At 38.4% G+C, this 17,809-nt stretch overlaps 1 protein-coding gene across 3 annotated transcripts in view; it reads right to left on the reverse strand.

Annotated features, from left to right (window-relative positions):
• LARP4B (La ribonucleoprotein domain family member 4B) overlaps nucleotides 1–17,809 on the reverse strand; it is a 38,934-nt gene that overhangs the window by 10,624 nt on the left and 10,501 nt on the right. For 2 of the 3 annotated variants that reach the window (XM_008629663.2, XM_017728923.1), the window contains exons 2-12: nucleotides 15,885–16,032; nucleotides 15,531–15,692; nucleotides 13,327–13,408; nucleotides 12,721–12,857; nucleotides 10,272–10,375; nucleotides 8,384–8,494; nucleotides 7,842–7,895; nucleotides 7,276–7,485; nucleotides 4,184–4,290; nucleotides 3,464–3,718; nucleotides 1,986–2,031 (exon numbers count right to left, since the gene is read on the reverse strand). In XM_008629663.2, coding sequence (XP_008627885.1) covers nucleotides 1,986–2,031; nucleotides 3,464–3,718; nucleotides 4,184–4,290; nucleotides 7,276–7,485; nucleotides 7,842–7,895; nucleotides 8,384–8,494; nucleotides 10,272–10,375; nucleotides 12,721–12,857; nucleotides 13,327–13,408; nucleotides 15,531–15,692; nucleotides 15,885–16,032 — 1,416 coding nt within the window. The remainder of the gene's footprint in view (nucleotides 1–1,985; nucleotides 2,032–3,463; nucleotides 3,719–4,183; nucleotides 4,291–7,275; nucleotides 7,486–7,841; nucleotides 7,896–8,383; nucleotides 8,495–10,271; nucleotides 10,376–12,720; nucleotides 12,858–13,326; nucleotides 13,409–15,530; nucleotides 15,693–15,884; nucleotides 16,033–17,809) is intronic. The other variant, XM_017728924.1, reaches the window with a different exon arrangement.

Genomic DNA, 17,809 nt, shown 5'->3' on the forward strand with positions numbered 1-17,809 from the left:
AACAAATAAATACAGAGGCAAGAACAACTGCAACCCCCAGGACTGCTACTGACCCAGCACTACCCCCAGGAAGAGTGCTACAGCAATGGTGACTGCAAATCTCCAAAACTGAAGTCAGATGACCTGCCAAAGGTCAGGGAGAGTGATTACACTTATCCAGCTCAAATTGCAAGAGGAACAACTCGAATTTTTAAAAGTCATTCTTCAAATCACAGCACACGCTCTTCTTAAAGAAGACTGAAGTTCTGCAATAGCAAATGCTTCCATGTTACAAACATTTTAAGTTACACAGTTGAGTCCTAAAACCCTCAACATATTAAGAGTGGTATTAACATCTTAAATGAGTAGGACGAGTGGGGACTTCAATGGATTTTAAGCTAACTGCATAAAATTTCTCAAGTTAACTTCCTGTAAGTTGAGTAACCGGCTTTTGTATACAGCCTCAGCAACAGTCTGATCAAAAAATTTCATGCTCTTTTTCATGCAAACATGCATACACTCTAATTTTTCCTTTAAAAAGAAAAATCTTCTAAAGAAGTCATTACTCCATTCAAATACAACTGGTTTTAGTGATGTCCTGTGTACACTATCTAATTGCTACAGCATTACACAAGAAACAGGATACTGGATTCAATTATTTCCACAATCTGAGGGGGTAAAATTTCAATCTTTTGCTTCCAAGTACACTTCCTTGCAGTGCATGCAGCCATGGGTGTGCAGCAGCTTTCACCTCTGCTCAAGGTGCAGCACTGGACACTACAAACTAAAGATGCTTGGTGCAGAAGAGACTGGAAGGAAGCTGGTTGTACAGGCTGCAATTACAGCCTGGCGCTGACAGACGGGAACTGTGGGTCTCCAAAGAAGTCACATCTACAAGTTTTTACATTCAAAGTTCAAATAATCTTTGCAGTCAGCTCCGTCAGAAGTGCTGCTCTATTCAGTAAGAGCGTCCAAGGTAATCCTTTCACTCCAGTCACTCACATGCCTAACCTGTACCATTTCCTTGTTCTTTTAAATACAGAAGAAAGTTAATAGGAAAACTTCACTCTAAAAATTCAAGCAGCTTTGAAAGGGCAAAAGGAAGAAGTACTGGGAATCCTACATGTAATCTGGTCTCACTGCCTCTGGGAAGTTTGATGAGAACTGAAAGGAAGGAATCACCTGCTAAACTTTCCTGCTCCTTTATCTAAGTTCACTAAGGCTACTCAACAGCAGGAGCCACAAACACACAAATGCAATGATTCCAGACCTTTAGGAAAGTGTTATGGCTCATGCAGCAGTATTACTTCACAATCGTAACATGAATTAGGAAATAACCTGGTTCAACTTCACATATATGCCATCTGTGGCAAAAACAAATTGCAACGAAATGACCAGTTTTATCATATCAAACCTTAAATCCTACAAAAACATGTTTTTCTCTCTTCTACATCTAGTGCTACATCAAAGTATCAAGGCTACTTTGGTATTAACCTTGAATTCCAGTTTACCAAAACCACAGTATTTCAATAGTGTTAGCATACCCTTACCAAGTGGCACTTGGCATTTAAGAAAATGAACTTCATAACCACTTAAGAAAATGACCACTTCATAATGCACAGCAGAAACATTAGTTATGACACAAGGTTCTATAAAATGTTCTTCAATGTCACCATTATTGATAATGAAGTATCAAGTGCTTTGAACTTTAGTTTAGCTATTCCTGAACGTGAACACTGGCATGTTGAAAAAAACTGAGATGGGAATCTTCTGCCACTCTAAGAGTAATTTTAACTTTTCCCTGACTTCTGCATTAATGGAAAATAATCTCTGATACCCGAATGCAGTGAACTCATGTGACTAATGAGCTGTTATTATCTTTAATCAACTGTGATGTACAACTGCTTGTGCAGTAACTTATGTCACCTGTTACTCCATGATAATATCCATACTAATGCCTTGTTACCCTACTTTTATTAGGGACAAATAAGATCATGAACACTCACTGTAAACTTGTCCTCCCTTTTCTTTCGGTAGCCATATGAGTTTTTCCTATGGGAAAGAAAGCAGATATCAGAACCTTGCCTAATAAGTGGATGGACAGCAGCTAATGAAAACAGAAGAAATTAATTCCAATTGCTATTTCATCCATCTTCATTCTACACAGGTTATTAAGAAATGTTTTAGGGAAAAATTCCTAGCAAGCTCTCATTAATACAAAGGTATAGATCTTATCCAAATCAGCATAAGAACACACTAGTTACAAGTAATTCCTGCGTTAAAAGTACCTCAGTAGAGATTTTATGTAAGGATTACACAAAACATTACAGTATCCAAATAAGGGGTTTAGGATTTTTTGTACACCAATATAACTTCTCAAATATAGCTAACTATTTCCAATCCAGGTAAAGCTCCTTCAAAACACTTTTAGCACTTTGCCCCCAGCCCTGCTTCAGGTAAAGCCCCTCCAAGCAGCAGTGTAAAATTTGCAGTGCATTCAGATTCAATATATTTTTTAAGTTTTTTGTCTGACTTTTATTACTCTAAATGTATTCAACAGTGAAACATTAAAATGCAACTCTAAGTACTGACTATTCCTGTACATTTTTGTAGTCTATAGTTTGAGCTATCTTGTTTCCTGAGTTCTTAATCATACTTTCATCCATTAGTTATAACACAATTTGGTAAATTAGATTTAGAAAGGTATTACAACCCTTGCACAAAATCCCCATTTAATTTTGCAATGATACAAGTCTAAAATAGGATCGTGTGCGAAACACTTGAGTTATCTTCCAATTCAGTGAGTCATTCAAAATGTGATTTACTTAGAGACAAATACAATCATTATCAAAGCTGCAGAATACTTTTATAAAGCACTTACTAGAACTGCATTCATAAAAATTCCAGTTTTCAGCTCCCCAGGTAGTTGGTTGTGGTTTTTTTGTTTGGTTGCTTTTAAAACTACGTAACAATAGTTTCCTTAGCTGCCTGCAGGCGTTTTTCCTCCCTTCATACCAATCCGTCATCTTTGTTGTTGTGTATGCCCAATTTGGTCAAAATTCTGATCTTTCAACTTAAGAAGTTAAGAATGAGCACTGCTAATACAGGTTCAGGTGCACAATCTACAATGCTGAACAATGGAATGCACAGAACTTCATTAAAGTCAAACAAATAATATACAGAAACTTTCTTGCACCAGATGAAGAAAGGATAGAGGATTAGATCTTACGGATCTTACAGATCTAAACTGTTCATCACTTGCCAATAATGATTTTCATCCAGTAGGAAAGTATCAAAGTCCACTTGGCCTTTGTTCTGCATTTAACACCTTCTGTGAAAGTACTTTGCAAGATTTTAGGTTTGAGGAGAGAGTCTCAGTTTGAAGCAGTATTGAAAATATAACGATACCACACCTCCACTAAAAGCAGTAGTTCAGAAGCAGCAATACTTGGCTGTTCAGAGGACAACTATGGAGCACACTCACCTTCCTCTCCCTAAGCCAGGGGATGAGTCAATGCTGCTCTGTTCCATCCGTCCAGTTCCCACTTCCCTCTTGGTGTAACTGGTGGTAGCGCTCTGCATCCGTGTCCTGCTTTGTCCCGGCTGCCGCGTCTGTGGACTCCTGACGCCATTGATTAAACGATCAGCAGAAAAGTTGAATATTGTAGGACTGTCTAGAAGCCCAGGTCCCCTTTCTGCACTGGGTATTGTATGTCGTATATGTGACTTGCTAGGATTCCTATAAATTCAAAAGTCATTTCAACATACGCACTACCAGAGATCTTCTGAGGCCTAAGCCTATTCACAGAATTCAGAAGTAAGATCTTCAGTCCTTTATCACTTATTTCATTTATAAGAATGATCAACATTCATTGTAACAGGTCACGTGAATTATCAAAATTAACCTCAACTAGACCTTTACTATATGAATAATCCTGCTGATGACATGTCATCTCTCAGAATATTTCAGCTAAATACCCTAAATCACAGAACAGACAAGTCCTCAGCTTTCAGACTGTCCATTTACATTTCAAAACACTACATCCATTAACAACAGGAGCACCATCTGCCCTTTCGCCTCACCTTTGGCAACAGGTTCAGTTTCACAAGTATTCTCAAGTTAGCTGGTGTTACTAAAATAAGCAGATGAAAACCCCATATGCCAGATAACACAACAGTATTGTTAAAAGATAGATTAACTTGCCTGTTCCTGGGAGGATATTGTCTGAGTGTTGTCAGTGGAGAAGCAGCAGGCTTGAAGGTTGGAGATGTGAACCCATTGATAAATCCAGTATTTGGAAATGGTGTTACCTAAAAAAACGTATTGCATGCTCATCACTATAAACAAACCGAGTATAACTTTTCTTAACCCCATATTTTTTGTCATTCTGTGCAGGACAGTACTTAAAAGATTGGCTCAAGCAGAAACAGAGCATCTGTCTAATGCCTTGTAGCTAATTTAAAAAATTTCTGAAAAAACTCCAAGCCTCTGTATTTCTGAGAAGTCAGCCACTACACATATTCAGCTTATGATAGTTTCAGAGGATTGAAAAACATCAAGCCAAAATTCTTGGCTGTAAGTTAAATAGCTCTCCTCCTATTTCACACCACACTACACATGACTTTGGAGTACAGAGACACCTCTTTGTCAGAGCCTCTAATTGACATTGCCTGTAATTGTTTCTCTTATAATTTACATGTGAATTCCTCCCTAAAAAAAACCCTCAACAACTTCTTTTTAGTTCCTCATTCTACTTCCATGTGACATCTAAATAAAGCCTAGAGAATAAGTGGATGTTAAGTGGAACTCTGATGCTTTTCAGATCTTACCACCTTACTCTACACATGAAACACTGTCTTCTTGTCTGAAGAAACAACATTAGCAAAAGATTTTCTGGGGTGGGTGCATATCAATGTCTTGTAGTAACAAGATACCTCAAAACCTGAAGCATGTTCAAAGTAATTTTTCCAACCTTGCTAGCACACTTGTGTCTTTTTAATTTAAATGTATAAGTGAGTTGCATTTAAGAAATGTTACTATTAGCACCAGCAAATGCTTGCTTGTCTTCTCCCCCTGAAAATAACTACGAGGCAGAACAATAAGACTCCTCCTACACTCTATTAAATGATGAGAAACAGCTAGGATTAAGACTATTTTCTATAAAGGTACATTTAAACTTGAAAAAGGTTTCTTGCACAAGTTAAATCACTGATCAATGGAAAACAAAATTTAGCACCAAAGATGTCATATCAAACTACTGCTAGCCTAACTTAGCATGCACGACAGCAAATGCTACCTCAGACTCCACAAAAAGGCCATTAAAAAAGGCCTTTTAAAAAAGGCCTTAAATAAAGCTCCTCAAGGAACAAAGTTTCATCAAAGCAATGCTTTCTGGTTTAAGAGTTACACCTTAATGTAAAATTCCACCAGAACTAGCAAGCAACCACTGAATCTGAAAAATGAGAAGACACTGAACATATTGGGGACACTAGCAATATTCAACCCTTCTTTCTTTATAATGATGTGTGGTATTTTTGGAGGAAAATTTTTTTTTTTTCCATTTTCCAATAATACCAAAAGCATCTCCACAGAAGTCATCTGGCTCAAACATGCTTTCTTTTCAGTTTCTTTTTTTTTTCCCCAAGCAGGACAAACTAGATCTTTTCTCAAATACTATTAAGTACGTGACGAAGAACCAGGTAGTTTTAGAATCCTGAGGACAAGTGTTGCCATATTCAAGTTTCAAAACTTAAATGGTATGCCCACACTACTGGAGATCTCAAATTAGAGATGAGAAAAAGCAGTCTTTATGTTGAAGCAGAATAGAGAAACTTTGCTGTATTTTCACACAAGTCTCTACATGCAAACTGCAACCCTGTCTCATGAAAATTATTGCTGTGTCATGGTTCCTCATGGTCCCTGTTCTCCTCAAGTGATTTCTATTCAAATATAGCTCTTCCTACAAAAAAATCAAGAAACATCACGTTACAGTCATGTACATAAAATGCAGCTAACCAATGACAATACACTGCAAAACAGTGAAAGGCAAAGCCCAGACAGTTGATTTCCTGTTTTGACTAAGAAAAGTATGAGATCTTTAATGCTGACAAACTCATAATGTCTTCCCCAAAGGACAGGACCAATAAGCCTTCTTTAAAACAAAAAGTTACAGGATAACATAAGGCGGATACACAGTCTACTCTGCCTGAATCTGTGGCTTACTAATCTAGGTCTTCTATACCATTCCCATCCAGCTACTTCAGCATCCCAGAGGAAGACTGTGCAATAGCCAGTCTTAGTTTATCTACAGGAAGATTCACATTCATTGCTGCTTAACAAGGCAGCTTTCTCCTGGAGTAACACAGCTTGCTCTGTTACCTTCTCTCCTCTGCATTCTTCATCCCTCCGAGAAAGCCTCCCCTTGCAACAGCTCTGGTTCTCTTCCCTGTGTGTGAAGTGTTTAGCACACCAACTTTTTAATTAGCTCGTGGTTCAGTACAGAGGATGTGTGCTCAAGTTTGTTCAAGGACACTTTAATCCTCTGCCAAAAAAAACCATCTAAAGAACTTTAATTTTGAGCATTGCTCCCCTCATTTCTTTGAGCCACAAGTAAAGAGGCATCTCCAAAGGGGAGAAAGAGGCTCCACATAGGAAACCTGAGCCTCCCAGTCATTACAGGAGACCACCCATGTATTTTTAAGGTAACAAAGGCCAGCTAAATGGGGCCAAGGTAATTCTGATGAGACTGTCACAACGGAGAAGATGGAAGCAGCATTGCAGGACACAGTGGATGTCCCATTACAGTATATAAGGATTTATTGCTACCACCCGAGCTTCAAGGCTTACCAACAGCCTCTTTTAAGAAAAAAGCAATTGAAAAGTGATTTTTGTAATTAGCAAAAGCAGTTTTACTCTTCACTGGCAAAAGAGATGTTACTATTGGACAGAAAATATTCTGCTTTAAGAATATGACAAATAGGGCAATTCAGCATGCTAACCTAGAACCTAACTTCCTCCTAGAAGATAAGACAGCATGGCATCTTGACAAATCCTTACTAAAGAACTGCCTCAAAACCTAAAAGGTTTAAGAAGAGAATCACAGTCCTCAAAGTCTGAGACCAGATACAATTTTCAAATAATCCATCTTGTACACCATGGGAAGGATTTTGAAGGACTGTTTTTCAAGAGGAATTAGAATCTTAAACTCCCCTCTTCAGGATACGTTTCCTACACCTCAATAAAAAATAATACCAGCTTTGAAAAGAACACAACTGTTTCAGAATCCAGAGACTTACCAATGAAGGGTCAAGGTAGCTGTGCGTGGCTGACCAGGTCTGTGGGCCAATTAAGCTGTACAGTGGGAAGTGCTGCTGGGGACTGTATACTGGAGGTATGTAAAAGGATGTTGTGTAGCGCTGCTGCGTGTAGAGGTTCATATCCAGAGGTCTATATCCATTCTTTGGCAAAAATGTGTTTATAGCTATTGCCTTTGCTTTTATCCTTGCCTGCAAAGGAGATTAGATTATTTATTATAGAAACTTTCAAATTAAGTCAGGATGGTTCAAACTACCAGCCCTCAAACTTCTACTGGACACTTATCAGCCACTGCTTTCTCCCTCAAGGACAGCAGGAACTACTGAATGCTTCCCTCCTCCCTGATGCTGGGCTGGATATGCCACTGCCAGAAACGAGGAAAAGGAGAAATGAACACCTGGTATGTGCTACATTTCTAAGCCCACCTCCAGGTCAAATGGCTGCTGAGATTGGACCACTTAAATTTGTATTAGAAAACACAGTGAGCACCACAAAACCCAGAACATACACATGTGCCCCACCCCTAACATCATAAACCTCTGTTTACCTTAATCGGTTTTCCTTGGAAAGTCTTCACTTCTTCTCTAAGGTATCTGTAAGCCTTTAAAAAAAAGAAATTATTATATTTGTCAAATATAATTTAAATAAAGGAAACTTAAGTTTTGACAGGCTAAACCTAACGGTAATTCTTGGAGTGTCTGCTAATGTTACAGTATAGCAAACTCTCATATATCATCTGCATTTAGCAACATTAAACTTATCATTCAGTGCTTCAGTAGCATTAAAACAAGACTAACCGTTATGATTGAAGCATTTCAATGTGTCACCCAAAATATCAACATTCTCAGTACAAAACAATCACAGCTTCAGCCAGGAAGCCAGGATATGTGAACAAGACAAAAAAAATTTTTATGTTTAATAGTTACTGAAAACTGGATGCTACCTAAGGGGAAGCATTACTGTTTCACAGTTCGGGGTATCTTTCTTAAGTTGTTACGCATTTGTAATACAGTTTATGACCTATCAATTCACCCTCATATCATCCTTTTTTACTGTTACATTCTAATATGCTTAAAAAAACAGTGTTACCTGCTGTGCATCAGCTTCTGATTCAAATGTGATGAACCAATTGTCATTATAGGCGAACTCACAGTTGATGAACTTAGGCAAATTGTCTCCTTTGAAAAGTGCTTCAACCTCCTGGGGAAAGCGGTTTGATAAGGAGGTAAAGGGAGGGGGGGAAGGGGAAGGACGGAGAGAAGAAAACATCAATTTAAAGTACAAAACTCTAACACTCCAAGAAGGAAAGAAAGAAAGCACTGCTGGGCTTACAAAACAGAACAAAGTCGTTCAGTACACCTGCAGTAGTGTCAGCTCCCTCTCCCCACTGGAAGGAATTCAAACTAGCACTGTCTAAGGCCATACTGCAAGAGGAGTTTAGCTGGGAGCTATTTAGGCCACAGAGAGACATTTAAACTTGGCATCAAGTGCAGAAAGATGTCTATTTCTCACCTGTCCCCAAAAACCATGGAGCCACATGAAAACCTGTGCATATGGCATGGGACAGGAAAATCCTGCCCTTTCAGCAGAAACCTGCAGATAAGCTTTAACTCAAATGTCTACAGATGCATGTATTTGAAATAGGGCTTATGTTACCTCAAACATAACCGACTAGTTTCTACAGAAAACACACACACTGGACTTAATATTTGTTTTAATTCATTTGCATTTTTTTTGGTTTTGCCACGGATTTGAGCTGAGCAGCATCAAAAGGTAACACAAGTTGGGAGGCATTACAGCATTTTGGAATTTTGCTGCTTAAATAAAGCCTGACTCTGCTGTGCCAGGAAACATAGGCTATTAAATCTGGTTAGTTAAGTCTAGATTTTTCCAGTCTGACAAATTCAAATGCAATGTATAAACATTTCACTGGAGACCAACTCTTTTGAAAATAAAGACTCCTCAGAACTTTGTTGTTGTCAAACATTTAAGAGTGACCATCAAGTGCTAATATATCCAACCTGACAAACTGATGACAGCAAAAAAATTTTTTTTCTAAATGTACAATACTAAAAGCTAGGCAATCTTTGAAATGCTACATTTCATTTGGAAAGCGAGAAGTAGCCACTATTTTTAAGCTATATACATAGCATATATCCAACTTCTTCCTTCCAATTCCTTTTAGCCTTTTGTTTCATGTTCCTGTTTTTAAGGCCACCTACTTTTTTGTTATCAGTTTTAAACTGCAGTACTTCTGATTTTTGTATAAAGGTTATCAAGAGCAACTCTTTCAGAATCTTTAGTCTTCCCTGTAAAATTAAATAGAAGAGAAAATAAAATATCTACCCGTCATCAAGAATCTGCGCCTTCTCCTCCTTTGTGAAAATTCAAGATGGTTTAATTATGACCCCATAATTTTTTCTAATCTTTCCATTAGTTATAGTCCCTGCTTCATCAAGAGTGGCATTGAGTATCTTTCAAAGAATGAAGTTCTCTTGTCTTGCACTCATTCCACAAGCCAGTAGAGATCCTTAGTGACTTATTGACACCTCTCACCTCAGCACTATGGAAATGTTTGCAAAGCTTTAACTGCTTTACTTGAACAAGCCAAGGTGCAACAGTGGCATTTTCTAGTCTAACACTTACCTTCTTTCATCCTTGTCTATTTATCCAAGGATCTCAGCACCACGTGCATATAGATAAGACAAAGTCCAAGAAAATCATGGTAACTCTACCAAAGACAGCACTATCAGTTTCTCAGCTCTCTGCAGAGCTACAGGTTCTACCATAGTCTTCCTATGAGCAACATTATCAAAAATACTTATTATCCAAACAAACACAATAAACTAAGTTTAAGAAGTGTTGTTAGAAACTAACAGTGTAGTAAGAAATGTGATGTGCTTATTGAAATCTAGAAGAAATCTAACTTCCAAGTCCTAAGGGAAAGATGTTTTTTACTGAACAAGGAAACACTTACTTCAATGGGAGTAGATTCAGGTACTTCACGTAAAATCACAATACAGCGATTCTGATTTGGCCGAACTTTTTCCCCCTTCTCATCCACTTGAACTAAAGGCAACGCTAAGAGAGAAAAGACAAGAATGCATTTTCGCTATCAGCAAATGTAGTAGCTTTGCACTCCAAAAGATGCTGTCAACACAGTTTTACAATGCAGAGCCTCAAATATTATTGAACATTAACAAACAAGCAGACAATGACTGATGACACTTTCAAACATATGAAACCAAGCAGACATGTTTCCTTATCACATCCACACTTTTCCAGCCTAGAAAATCCCAATTCATTTGTTTTCTTCTAAAGCACACATTGAGTCATGGTTGTTTGGGGCTTTTTTCTTACCTTAGTGGTAATGTCCAGTAGCCTCTTCAGAGAATTTAATCAAAGAAACAGAATATCAGGTTGGATCTCAAAGATAATTTGGTGCAACCTTTCCTGGTAAAAAGCACAGTTTAGACAAGATGGCCCAGCCCCCTGTCCAGCTGAATCTTTCAAGTATCCAGTGTTGGGGAATCCACCACTTCCCTGGGGAGATTATTCCAATGACTGATTGTTCTCTGTGGAAAATTTTCCTCTTGTGTCCAACTGGAATCTCTCCAGGAGTAACTTGTACCCATCACCCCTCATCTCTACCATGTGACTTTTTATATAAAGGGAGTCTCCATCTTCCTTGCAAGATGGCCATAAGGTCTGCCCGGAGCCTTTTTTTTCCAAGGCTGAACAAACCCAGTTCTCTTGGCCTTTCCTCATACTGCAGGCTTCCCAGTCCTCTGATCACCTCTGGGGCCCTTCTCTGGATGCAATCTTCTCCTCCACAACTTTTTTGTGGAGTCAGGACCAAAACTAACACAGTATTCCAGGTGTGACCTAACAAGCTCTGAGTGGAATAGTGACTCCTTTACCTCTGCTGCTCTTATTGATGCAGCCCAGCATCCTGTTGTCTGGTCCAGGTCTCCTTCCACAGAGCTGCTCCCTAGCCAGGTAGAACCCAGCCTGTGCTGTACTCCTGAATTATGTTTTCCAAGGTGCAATACCTTACACTTATTCTATGGAGCTTCATAGGGGTCTTGTTAGTCCGCTCCTCAAGCTTATTCAGGTCTTCCTGGAGGGTGGATCTCCCTTCTGAAGTATCCACTTCCCCACTCAGTTTGCTATCATTGTGCTATTTAACAGAGGGCAAATATTTTCCTTCTGTTTCTGTTCATCATTTACATATCTGAAGAACCCCTTCTAGTTTTTGACAAAACTTGTAGTTCTGGCCAAATTCAATCTGAGCTGAGCTTTTCCATTTTTAGGTGCATCTCTGCATGCCCTGGCAATGTCCTTGTAGCTCTCACCAGGTATTCATCCACTTTTCCATCTCTCATATGCCTCTCTCTTGTTTTGAGCAGACTCAGAAGCAGAGTTAAGCCAAGGGCGTCTCTTGATCCGCCTACTTCCCTTACCTTTAACGGGGATGAAATGTTTTTGTGCTTCCAGGAGAGAACTCCCAGCACTAGTATAGTTAGCTCCTTTATCCTCCATGGAAACTTCCCACAGAATCCCTCCCAACTGTGCTCTGAGCAAGCTGAAGTTTGCTCTTGCAAAATCGAAAACCTTAGAAACGCTCAGGGTGCTCAGCACAACCCCAGACTCCACAGTTCTGTGATTCCTGCAGCCAAGGCTTCCACTAACTGAGATATTACAAAGCAGGCTTTCTTAGTTTCTGAGCAGTGAGTCCAGCAGTGCCTGATTCCTGGCTGCCACATCTAACACTTGTACAGGGAAACAGTCCTCTGCACATTCCAGAAGCTTGATGGATGACATGAGCTGCCGTATTGTTCTTCCAACAAATATCTAAGCCATTGAAATTGACTGTAAGTACCAGGTTTGGCTGACCCAAAGCTTGCTGAAGTGACACAAATATTGCTCTGGTGGCCTTATTGTCTTGGTTTAGGTCAGTAGCAGATGCCTGCTGTAAGATCCCCATTGAAACAACCCTCCTAATCTTGACCCACAGGCACTCTGTAGAGCTTCCACGACTGATGCAGTTGATTTCTATACATTCAAGGTTCTTAACAGAGTGAGACTCCTCCATCCCTTTTTCCCCACCTGTCTTTACACAACAGTCTACAGACATCCATCGTGATCCTCCAGCCATGTGAGTTGTCCTACCACATCCCACAATTTAAACTCATTGATTCTTATTTGCACAGCTCATTATTCAATACCGGGAATGCAAAGTAGCTTTGGTAAAACTACAGTGCTGTAACTGTGATGGTCTAAGCTGCTTGGGCTACTTAACGCTTTACAGAAAAATAATGGCATTTTACTGCAATACATTAAGAAAGGAAGAGAAGAAAAATTCATATTAATAGTTCTACACCAACAACCAAAATGCTTTCTAGCACTGAGGAACTTCTACTTACATCTCAGCACTTCAACAATCAAATCCATATCAGTACTGAGTTTCTTGACATGATCAAGGTTTGCTACTGTCATTATTGGCACATACTGATCACTGTCCATCTGTGATATAAGGTACATGTCACTGGCAAGATTTTCTCTGTTGGAAGAAAAAAATATAAATAGGGAAATGTCACAGATTAACTTTGTCCAATAAATTTGAGATAAAAATTCATCCCATAATAGAAGACAGATTCCCTCAGCATTTTTGCTAATTAATGAAAATCACTTGCTAAAAGCTTGCTAAATGGTTTAAGTTACACAGTTTTATTATGACCAGTAAAGATCACAAAAATTCACCTGATCTGCAATTGCTTGTAACTACTCTCACTTCACACCAATGTATTTGCTAGTTTATGCACTAGGCATAGAGGTTTCATGTAAGCTTTAAGAGGTACATCAACACAATACTCTGAAATTTGTGTGTTACTTGTGTTACTTTCCCCAAATTCTCATCCTTTCCACTCAGTTTTAAGTAACAACTAAGAAATGTATTAACATACATCCCAAGTTAGGCACTGGATCTTGTTAGTCATCCTTCAGTTTGGTACATTTAGGTAAATACATACCTAGATAAACAGAATTCCAGTGTCTTTTTCAGTAATTCTCGTAAATCTTCCTGACCTTCTGGCTGCAACTGTTCATTTCCACCTAATAATTAAAATACTTCAGATTAAAATGTAGTTTTGCTATATTACACAATATCTATTTTAAACAAGCCATCATGTCTATTACTGACTACATAACTAGTAACAAATTTTAAAATTCAATACATGTTCATAATGTATTAGTTACCAACCACCGAAATTGCATGGCAACACTTTTTAAGACACAAAAGAGAAACCATGTCTGAATTTACTTGTTAACCTCTGTTCTCCAAATACATAAAAAACAGAAGCACTTTTAGAAGAACAGCTAGAAGCACATCTCAAAAGTAAAATACTGAAGCGATTTAGCTTGTAGATCTGTCTTCCCTTCTCACGAGATGAACTGATTTCTAGCTGACGAAACCCTGACTAATGCAGCTGACTAATACAGCACGGGAACAATGCAATGGAGGCACTCCATACTTCTGGCCTCACTCTAAATGACCAACAAATTAATTCAGAGAAGTTTTTAAAAAATGTAGTTATGGAATATCAGCAGATATCCAATCTACTAACAACAGATATGTAATAAATTTACAATCTTTTGGTTAAGAAGGCAAAATAAATTTCTTTCTTATATGTGGAAGTTTAAAAATTATCACATAGAAAACATGAACTTCACGTGCCTTTTAGTTTAGACACAATATACCAATGTCAGTAGAGGGTAAACTCATTGTGTCAGTGGGAGAAGTGTTTAAAGATTAGAAGATTTGTGGCTTTTAGAGATTTATAAAACATATAGTAGCACATTATTAATGTAAATATGTATGCATGTAAATGTAAATTAGTTTTTCAAAAATACTTCACACCAAGTATTGCCCTCTATACCCTTCCCTTCACTAACTTTCATCCTTTTATTCAGCTCTTAGTCTTTCTTCTTCCTAAAGCAATTCTAACTTTCTCCCACCATGCTGTCCTTTCTGTGTTCTATTCTGACGAAGAGAACACAAACACCTGAGAAATACATATATCATGTTCTAACCACTATTTCCCTTCCCTGTCTCCTCTTTCTTTCTTGTCCAAAACCTGGCAAGGACCAAAATTATATGCATTTTTAAAAATAATTGTTAAAAAATGGAAGATCAGATTTCAGACTTGGGACCACGTGTCACTATTCATCAAGTGGAACAGACCCAACCTGCTGTTCAGCTGTTTACAACACTATTGGACTCGTGTTAAAAGTTAACTATTTTTGGCACATAAAGGACACACTGACAAGTTCCAACATTAATCTGAAAAATACTGTTCCCTTCTAGAGTGTGAGACGTCATTAATACAATGTTCTATTTGCCAGCTAGTTATTATTTAATATTCCCCAACAGTACCCTTAAATAGAAGAGTCAAAGAGAACTTTCAATTTTTAAATATAAGCAAAGATGACGCCACAACTATGTCGGATTTCAGTTGTCTTGATTTCCAGCTATTCTGGATGCTGCTATACTGGTAATTTTAAATACATGTTACTAAATCAGCTAAGCACAATGAATAAGGAACAGACCTCTCGTGAATCTCAATAGACACCCAGCACATTTTCTTCTCCTTCCCATCCCTCATCTCAGTTCAAGTAGTAATCCCACATGCATCTTGCACACCTTCTGTCCCATTCAATGAAATGTAAGCATGGCTGAATCTCTATGCTAGTTTCCAGAAGCTTCTTAAAACATACCATCTGGTATAGACTACAGCTACTAACAGTTGCACTGAAAAAAAATCCTGGAAGGAGTTCATTAAATAAGAATGCAAAGAAGTTAAGACTAAAATCTTGCTTATTTCAGCATTTCAAGTAAAAACTGGTCTTTCCACACATTAACATTATTACTTGAGACACAAACTGTATGTGAATCTCAGCTCAGTACCTGACCCAACTAGAAACATGCAATTGTTTGATTCTATGCAGCACCTTGTAAGACTTAAACCAGGAGGAGACCGGTCTCCAAACATGTCTAAGTTTGATTGCAAAAGAGACAGGATTTCCTAGGGTCTCTTTAAAGAATGCATATATTGAACAACAAAAGTCGTATGGTTTGGGGGGCTTCTTTGGTGCTTTTAGATCTCACTGTTCAACTCGAAATACGTGTTTAGTTTGTTTTTAAACTAAGTCCAAGCACTTCTTAGCTTTTCCTTACCTGTCTGGGTGGTTTCATGCATAGACTCATACTCGGAATGATCGAGAGCCAAAGGGTTCATATCCGTCTGCTCTGAACCTGGAACAGCTGGCGACGGCTCCGGCAGCTCTGTCAGCACCGCATTCTGCTGCTTTTTGTCGCCATCGCCGTTGGCATCCAGTCCTGCAGCACAGACCACAAACACACTCAGAAAGCGTTCTTTCTAAGCACAGTAACACCACTGTTACAACGAAATCTGAAATAAAGGTGCTTACACACTTGCTTTAAATTTTTTAACAGAAAATTAAAATTGAGACAGTGCTGCACTGTATTTTACCTTCTGCTTGAGCAACAGCTAGAAACTCTTATTCATACCTTCTTTACAAGAATCTGGAGGCTGGTCAGGTATTTCTTCCCACGTTTTGCTCACGCTACCATCAGTGGCACCACTTGCTTCCAAGTGTAACATATGATTTCCCCACACCTTTGCATTGGGGTTTAACTCAGAAACCTTGGTTGACTCCTGCAAAAAGAAATTGATTATGCATTTTGTGTGGATGCACAGCAGCTATCTGGTGCATAGATACATACAGTTTCAAATAACAGTATCAGACTCTAGATTGTACTGTCATGTTTTTTCACACCTGAATATATTAACTGAATTCCCATAATCATTTCAGGTAAAAACACAATGGAATCATGCTGCACAGTATTCACTGCCCTGATTAAGAACCACCAGAAAAGGCTATCCAAGCAGAGCAAATGACAACAAACATTTCATTCTTTGCCTTTGACAGGCTAACTCAGCCTGTACTTGACCTAGAGTTCAGGCAGGTCTCTAATATACATGTCTACTTGATGTTGATTATATTGCTATTGTATCTGTTTCTGAAAAACAATAAAAAAAAAAAAAAAAAATCAAGAAAATGCAAAAGTACTGGGATTTTTCTGAAATTATATAAACATGTAACAATTTTAATGAAACATTATGGAAAATTGAAAGCAGTAAGATGTGCATGACAGCCTCTGTCATTACATTAAGAGGAGGAACAGAACATTAGAACAAAAAGGATGAATAACCAGATCCAGTTAAATCATCTCAAACCAATCTCCTTTAACCTCAATTGAAAATGTACATATTTAATTATTATATATGGTTATATACAACCATCATATAAATGGTTACATCTGTGCTTCAGAGAGACTGCTCTCTGCAGTGTAAACATCTACTACAATACTTTTTTATAGCAACATGAGACAGTTCTCTCTTGTTTTGCTAGTATTTGAGCAAAATGCATTGAATTATTCCATACCAAGAATATATTTGAGGTGTTTTAATATAATTACACTGGGAAAGAATATTGCTTATTATAAGACACACAAAAAAACTTGTTAAAAATCTGCTTTCTGAATTTACAGATGCTAGGAACATTACAGTGTTTAAAGACAGGCACTGCAAAACCCCACAAAGCTTTAAATCTTCTCAAACACACACACTCAAATACTTATTATCACAGTGCATAGGAAATATACCCAGAAAAAAAAAACCTAAAAAAATTTGACTTAAACAGATCTCTTGAATGATAGAGAAGACTTACAAAAAGTGGAAGTGTTTGACGTAATTTCTTGAATAGTAAGGATTCAAAGATGACAGCAAGATCCATCAGTTTCCATTTTTAATAAAAAGTTCCCGCAGGAGACAGCAAACAGCCTCGAGTACAATCCACTGCCCACACTGTGGGCAAGTACTGGGCAAGGTCACAGCAGCTGCTCCAACACAGCCGGTGAGGGGAACACTATCAGGGAAGCTCAGCAGGGAAGGAAAAGGAGCAGCAGGTTTACAAGAGTGGGTAAGGCTGGAAGGGACCAGTGGAGGTCATCCAGTCCAACCTCCCTGCCTGAGCAGGGTCCACAATCCTCAGGATTGTATCCAGACAGCTTTGGTTGTTTCTTAGCCCAGCTAGCCAAGATCCAGCCTAGCTTTTTCCTCTCACTTTTCCTGCAGCCACTCCTTTCTACAGCACTACTCACCTCCAGAAGTGAGCCAAAGATTTCCTAATTGCTACCAAACAAGAATTTCAGGAAATCCACAAACATTTCTTCCTATACAAAGTTAAAGAGCCCTAAGAACAGTTTGTAGAAAGCTTCCCTTCTGAACACTGAAGTGCTTATCTTAAGTTCAGCTGGAACTGAGAATCTGCAATCAAGTTACTTTGCCAACGATTAAACTTTCACACAAAGTAAACAGAATGAAAAAAATCAATATTCAGCAGAATTTTTAACTTCTGCATTCTGTACAG

Source organism: Corvus brachyrhynchos, unplaced genomic scaffold, assembly GCF_000691975.1.
Source record: "Corvus brachyrhynchos isolate BGI_N302 unplaced genomic scaffold, ASM69197v1 scaffold52, whole genome shotgun sequence".
NCBI classification, from domain to species: domain Eukaryota; kingdom Metazoa; phylum Chordata; class Aves; order Passeriformes; family Corvidae; genus Corvus; species Corvus brachyrhynchos.